General features: G+C 36.4%; 1 protein-coding gene across 1 annotated transcript in view; it reads right to left on the minus strand.

Annotated features, from left to right (window-relative positions):
- Positions 1 to 7125, minus strand: part of CPLANE1 (ciliogenesis and planar polarity effector 1) — a 58372-nt gene extending 51247 nt beyond the window's left edge. The window contains exons 1-9 of the mRNA XM_032206281.1: positions 7100 to 7125; positions 6420 to 6566; positions 4794 to 4929; positions 4483 to 4602; positions 3400 to 3626; positions 2965 to 3071; positions 2274 to 2430; positions 1372 to 1475; positions 1031 to 1213 (exon numbers count right to left, since the gene is read on the minus strand). Coding sequence (XP_032062172.1) covers positions 1031 to 1213; positions 1372 to 1475; positions 2274 to 2430; positions 2965 to 3071; positions 3400 to 3626; positions 4483 to 4602; positions 4794 to 4929; positions 6420 to 6500 — 1115 coding nt within the window. The 5' untranslated portion in view covers positions 6501 to 6566; positions 7100 to 7125. The remainder of the gene's footprint in view (positions 1 to 1030; positions 1214 to 1371; positions 1476 to 2273; positions 2431 to 2964; positions 3072 to 3399; positions 3627 to 4482; positions 4603 to 4793; positions 4930 to 6419; positions 6567 to 7099) is intronic.

The following is a 7125-nucleotide window of genomic DNA, read 5'->3' on the forward strand; positions in this document are numbered from 1 at the left end:
TATTATAACGCTTTGAATGTTTTGATGACATACTACATTTACGTGCTATCCAGCTTCAGTCACTCAGTAGTAATAGCAGGATATCTATCTATGTATCACAGAATCACAGAATTTCTAGGTTGGAAGAGACCTCAAGATCATCGAGTCCAACCTCTGCCCTAACGCTAACAGTCCCCACTAAACCATTTCCTTAAGCTCTACATCTAAACGTCTTTTGAAGACTTCCAGGGATGGTGACTCCACCACTTCCCTGGGCAGCCTGTTCCAATGAATACATACATATATATATATATGTATGTATGTGTGTGTGTGTATATATATATATATATGTATGTATGTATATATAGATAGATAGATATGTATATATATCTTATCCTATATATATGTAGTAGTTACATATATATATGTAACACACACATTCAATATAGTAATGTTTCAATTCTGGTTTGTTTCTTCTAAGTATTCAGAATGTATTACTTTTTTTAACTTTCAATTTATGCTACAAAGCATTAACAGAGATCCATTTATTCCCTGATACACCCAGCAGCAGAATTTCAAAATTTACACCAGGGGGTACTCCAAAAATTGAACATCTAACTAGTTTTTGTCCACACAGATATGTTATTTACCATATCTGAAACAGAAACATGATATAATGTTCTGTAAGTTAAATTAAATAAAGAATTTATAATAAAGAATAAAGAAATATGACTGGATTAAAACAAGTGTATATTTTTTTGTGTAAATTTAGTTTTTTCCTGCATCATAAAAACATGCTAGTTTTAATTACTAAACCAAACACTAAAAAAAAACAAGTCAAATAATGTATACTTACGCTATCACAATACCAATTTTTGTTATAACAAACCCATTACAAGAAATACAACTATGGATGAGAAACATTGAAAAGACACATGAAAATCAAAAGACTGAACCTGAAAGATGAAGTTTAAATCCGTAAAAAAAGTATGTTTGAAAATAAGATATAATCATAAGACAAGGATGTATAAACATTTTCAAGCCCTTTTACCTGTATGTTATTAGTGGATGAAACGGAATAAATTCTGCTGGTCCAAATTCTACAGAGCAGCCAGAAGTAATCAGGGTCAGCAATTCACCCATACGAGTCAATAAAACCAAAGACCCACGTTTTAACATGCAAGCTAAGAAAAGGCTATCAGGAGTCCAGCTCATGTCACCGACCCAGTAAGATCTATATTGGGAAGGAAAGGTATTTTCTGTCAGATCTCTGTATCAAACATTAGGTTAATTTTATTCAAACAAAAATAATAATAAAAATAATAGCAATGATTAGCTATTAGCTAAATAGCAAAAACTAAAAATACAACAGCAGAAACATCGATTACTGACCTAATAAACTTGGATGGGACGGTGCTACTCTTGCTACTACAACCTTTAAGGCTACCCGAAACAGTCACAAAATTCAGGGTGTTTAAAAACAAAATCTGAGTTGCCTAGAACGAAAAAAAAGCGCATGTAAATAAACTGTTAATGTTTGTATCAAAACGTCAATATTGTAAAAGTAAGTTCTACTAGTGTGTTATGCATTATATCTGATGTCCTGGAAACACTACTCCATATGAAAGTGACGTTGCATTTCAATATTTATTACAAGTTAAGAGTATTTATTAGTTTGTATGCCCATTTCTATATTTGAAAAATAGTTAAAGATTATTATATACCAAATATATATTTAGATATTCCTTTAATATTTTTTTCTAAAACCCTTAAAGTAAAATTACTCTTCTCCAGTCATGTTGGTGAATAACTGGAGCTTTGAAGGACAGTATCACCCCATCCTTGTACACTAAATAAACTGGTTAATTTCCCCATTAACACCAACACTAAAAACTGCATTAGGATTTGGTCTCTGATTTATTAGAAGAAATAACGTTATCAAGTGAGGTCATAACCTCCTGTATGTCTTAGGCTGAAGCCTGAGATAGAATCATCCAGAATTTTTCCAGACACAAAGAAGTAACTTACTTTAATTTCTTTATTATTGTATTTCTTTGAGATCAGAGATAAGAGAAGAGATGACATGGGTTTCTCAGCTGAATAACAGCATTCAAAAAGTTGTGGCAGAATTTCTTAGCTATAGATACCAATATGAATATAATCACATGTAGTAATATGAACTTGCTCCTACATAAGCTGAAAATTAGTTCTAAAATGTTTTATTAAATTCTTGTTACCAGACCTCATGCAAACTGAACTACTAGCTTCAGTGACACACTGTCTTTCATTCATACCTTTGGATCATTTTGGTTAACAGCTACTGCAAGTAACAGTCCATCTCTTGCAAATGCAGATAGCAAAGCTCCTCTTGACTTCACAGGTACACACTGAGGAATCAAATTAACAAGAGAACAAGTCTGCTGTACCCAGTGGATCTGGTATGGCAAAGAACTGAATACCAAAAAAGACCACAAAAACAAGAGATAATTCAGTTAATGCTGAATGGAATGACTTATGTATCATAGAAGAAACCACACAAGACAAAGACACATGAAACATGTACAATAAAAACGCCCACTAGTTTTCTTCAGAAACCTTACAAATTAGTATATGAATTTAAAATTTTTGTGTCCAAATGATGAGAATGATTTTTATGGGACAAAAGTTTCGACTACATGTACAGAACATGAAAATAAATAGAGAGATGCATGCCACAGAATTAAGACACTTGCATTCTAGCCAGAAACAACCTCCTCAGACAGTATAATGTCATCCAACACAGGATTATTCAGAGTTTGAAAACGGAAATCAACTGTTCTAAATAGAAGAGTAAGAAGATTCAAAACATGACAGAAAACATGAGAGATTACATAAACTAATTTTACATCAATGTAAATACATGCTCATGTGCAGCTTTAAAACCCTGTATTTTATAGTAAAAACTTCCTCTTGAGCTAATGCAACTTCAAATAACTTTGAACATACCTAACATATTTAAAGCTATATTCATGCCACCGCAGAATCAAAAATGTGAGTACCAAACACTCTTCAGAGTAAAACACAAATGAGCACAAACAGCAATCTCCCAGTACCTGTGGATAAACAAAAAAAACAAAAAGACAAACCAAACTGAAAATCCTGACTGTACGTGATTACGTATATATTTAGCTCAGTAGTTATTTAAATTATAACATAATGTTGTCATTTAGAAATTTGAGGAATTTAAAGCATGCAAGAATATATGGGGCTAGATGAACTTTGATCTGATTCAGTATGGCTGTTCTTACATTGCCATTAAATCTGCTACAAACTGAATAATTAAACCTACAAACAAGAAAGAGGCAGACATTGCTTACTGTACCTTCTGTGGCTCAAATCTATTTAGGAGATTACATGATTACTTTAGGTCCCATTTTTTACCTCATTTTGTATGAAAGCAGCATGCACTCCAATTTCTTTTTCTTCAGTAGAAGGTAACATCACTGATTCATCAGGCAAAATTTGTGTCCAATGCCCAGAAGAACTTCTATAAGAGGGCTCGTTTTCATGTTCTGTGCTCTCCCACAGAAAGACACATGCTGTAGGAGTAGTTAACAGCGCCTTTCTGCCATCTCCAGACACATACAAGTACAATCTCATCAAACACTCTGGAAGAAACAACAACTTCTCAGAAAAATTTTTGCTGTTCTGCTGAATATAGATTAAAAAAATAAATGAACATGAAAATTAGTTTAATCTCTTTCACAACAAATCCAAGCTGCCACCTTAAACGTCTTTCATTTCCAGATTCATCACTAATAGTAGACCTTTGGCAACAGTAATGTAATGGCATGACCATTTGTATGGATTTTATGAATCATCTTTCCCATAGGACTCATCCATTAGAGGTGTTTCCTGAGATGGTCTTTCCTGAAATCCATCTTTTCATGAGAAATATGATGCACAAGTACTCTACTTATCTACTACCTTCAACTCCTAAACGCACTACATATGTTTCCTAAAATGATGGATTACTTGTACAATACTTCACTTTGTAACATGGTATCAGTTAAAATATCCAATAAATGACACGATGATATACAACTTAAATAGTACTAGATTTATTTATAAATTATATGACTTCGCAGTATTTTCTCCAGTTAGCATGTCATAAAACCCTACCTAGAAAATAAACTTAAAATGATGCATACAGTGTTTAACTCAAATGTACGTCTCCTCTAAAATATTTATAACATAAGGAATGATCTTCTACAGTTGATAACTAATCATTATAAAATATACATTGTGTTTTAAAATGGATTACAGTTTTCAGATTTCTAAATGAAAAAAGTTTCATTTACGTAATAAAATAGACATTTTTCAAAGCTTAGCTAGCAAACAAATTATACAAATGCAAACCAAAATAAGAATATAGCTTTTTATTTGTGCAATAACACCCAATAAAAAAAAGGAAAAACATTTTGGCTCTACATCATTTTCAAAAGACAAACTGGAAACATTTACCTTGTGCTGCTACAACAACCTTCCTAGACTCTTCGATTGCTGGAATGATTTTCAAGCAGTCCTGATCTTTATTCCAAAGAAATAGCTCTCCTGTTGTAAGTATTCCTGCCAACCAAGCACCTGTGTTCATTAGGGGAGAGATGTTTGGAAGCATTTAATGTGAAGTACTTAAAATTACTTCCCTTCCTTTTTAACCACAGTTTTAAAGCTGAAAGTGAACTGAGAAATACTTTAGGTATTTTATCTTTCCAAACTGTTACAACTATAAATAAAATAGCATGAGTTTATAATTCATAACATACTATACTTACCATTTCCTGATGTTGTTAAGACAACTACATTTTTTAACAGTGACTGCAGCCGAGGGATTTTTTTCTTTGTCTTCCCTGATGGCAAGTTAATTTCATTTATATGTTTATCATCTAGAAGAAAAACAGCCTCTTTTTCCTGACAAAAGAAAAAAAAATATTTTTTTTTAGTGATTTTTAAAACATTACATTTTCTAGGTAAGCCTGCCAAGTAATTCAGACAGACATTAAAAACTCTTAGAGAAAAACAGTGATGGGAAAGAAAGAAAATACGTTACAAAATATGTCCCTTCTGGTGGGAAGGGACACCTCCCACCACATCAGGGTACCCAAAGCCCCATACAGCCTGGCCTTGAGCACTTCCAGGGATGGGGCAATCACAGCTTCTTTGGGCAGCCTGTGCCAGTGCCTCACCACACTCACAGGAAACAATTTCTGCCTAGTGTCTAATCTAAATCTATCTTCTTTTACTTTAAAGCCATTCCCTCTTGTCCTGTCACTCCACTCCCTGACACAGAGTACCTCCTCAGCTTTCCTGCAGGTCCCCTTTATGTTCTGGAAGGCCACTGTAAGGTCTCCCAGGAGCCTTCTCTTCTCCAGGCTAAACAACCCCAGCTCGCTCAGCCTGACTGCACAGGAGAGGTGCTCCAGCCCTCTGACCATCCTCACAGCTCTCCTGTGGACCTGCTCTAACAGCCCCACATCCTTCTTGTGCTGGGGGCCCCAGAGCTGAATACAGGACTCCCAGTGGGGTCTCATGAGAGCAGAGCAGAGGCGGACAATCACCTCCCTTGTGATTGGCCATGCTGCTTCTGATGTAGCTCAGGACATGGCTGGATTTCAGGGCAGAAACAACATACTAACAGCTCACGTTGAGCTCCTCAACTATCCTCTCCAAGTCCTCCTCAGCACTGCTTGCAATTCCTTCTCCACCCAGCCTGCATTTGTGCTTGTATGATTGCTTTACAGTACAATATCATATCTAGCATCACCCTATGCTAATGATGCATTTGGTTCACAAGTTTATTAAATTAGACTTGTGGTCATTACTAATAATTTCCTCAAAGTATCTCAACTGTACCACATGCCAACATATCCCAGTAGATACCTGTTACCTCATGTTGTAATGTCTAATTCAGTCAGATTTTTGCCAATATTTCAGTAGAAGGAATGGCCCTTAAACAGTTACATAATTCAACTCAAAACATGTAAGAGAAGAACATATAAGAGAAGAAAAAAACAAACAAACAACAAACTAGTCTCCTTCTATCAAAAAGGCTTACGAAAGCACATCTTTCAACAAACGCAGCAGGGGATTGTTTACAATTTTCAACGATGTACTGGAAAAAATTATGAAAAACTAAAACCATCAGAACAAAAAACTCAATACAGGGAATGTGTTTTGAAACATTGACTTTTTATTGTTTATCTGAGCAGTCTTGAATTGCTCCAGCCTCAAGCCAAGAAGATTCAAATGAATGACTTTTTTTCTGGGAACTGTTAATCATGATACTTTCAAATCAACTCCCTTTTACCCTCCTCCCTGTAGACAGAGATACAAAGTGTTATATAATCAAAATATATCTATTCTTTGTAGAATTTTATTTAATAACTGTACTTTGTACTTACCTGTCCAATCCAGGAGATGCGAGTCCATGGTTTTCTTTGTTTGATGGACGTAGAGATGAGAACATCTAACTTAATCTCCATTCTCGTAAAACCAGTAGGTAACCATAATTAAAAATATGTATATGTTATGATGGCCTTTTCACATACCTAAGAAGAATTTGAAAGAAAAGGAAAAAAAGTTTTCATTATTTGTGGGTGGGCAGAGAATCAGGATCGAGGACACTGATTTCTAACTGCAGCAGCTGCCAGTTAACCACAAACAGAGGCGATCCTACCTGCATCTCCACAGTAACTGCTGTTTGCGCTCACACACGCTATAGTTCACTGGCTACTCACTCGTATTTTCACTCACATGGCTCACTGGCTACCCACAGGTTACATACTCCAGAAGGAAGCGAGAGAAAGAAGCCGCACGACAAAACACCTCGCTGAAAGCCCTAGCAAGAAGACCGACAGCGAGGAAAACCATGAAGTTTTCCTTTCTGTGCAAGAGACCAGAACCACCACGGAGCCTCCTCACACCCGGGGGGCCAGCACACTGCACACCCCATCACCCAGGGGACCGTCGGCGAAGCCGGGGCGGCGCAATGAGGCTGTCCCCAGGCAGCCCCAGAGCCGCGTCCCCCCCCCCTCCACCCCATCCCCTCAGCCGCCCCCAGCCCCGGGCCGGCCGCCCTCACCCGCCGCCAACGGCCGAGGCGGTGCC

This window comes from Aythya fuligula, chromosome Z (assembly GCF_009819795.1).
Source record: "Aythya fuligula isolate bAytFul2 chromosome Z, bAytFul2.pri, whole genome shotgun sequence".
Classification (NCBI taxonomy): domain Eukaryota; kingdom Metazoa; phylum Chordata; class Aves; order Anseriformes; family Anatidae; genus Aythya; species Aythya fuligula.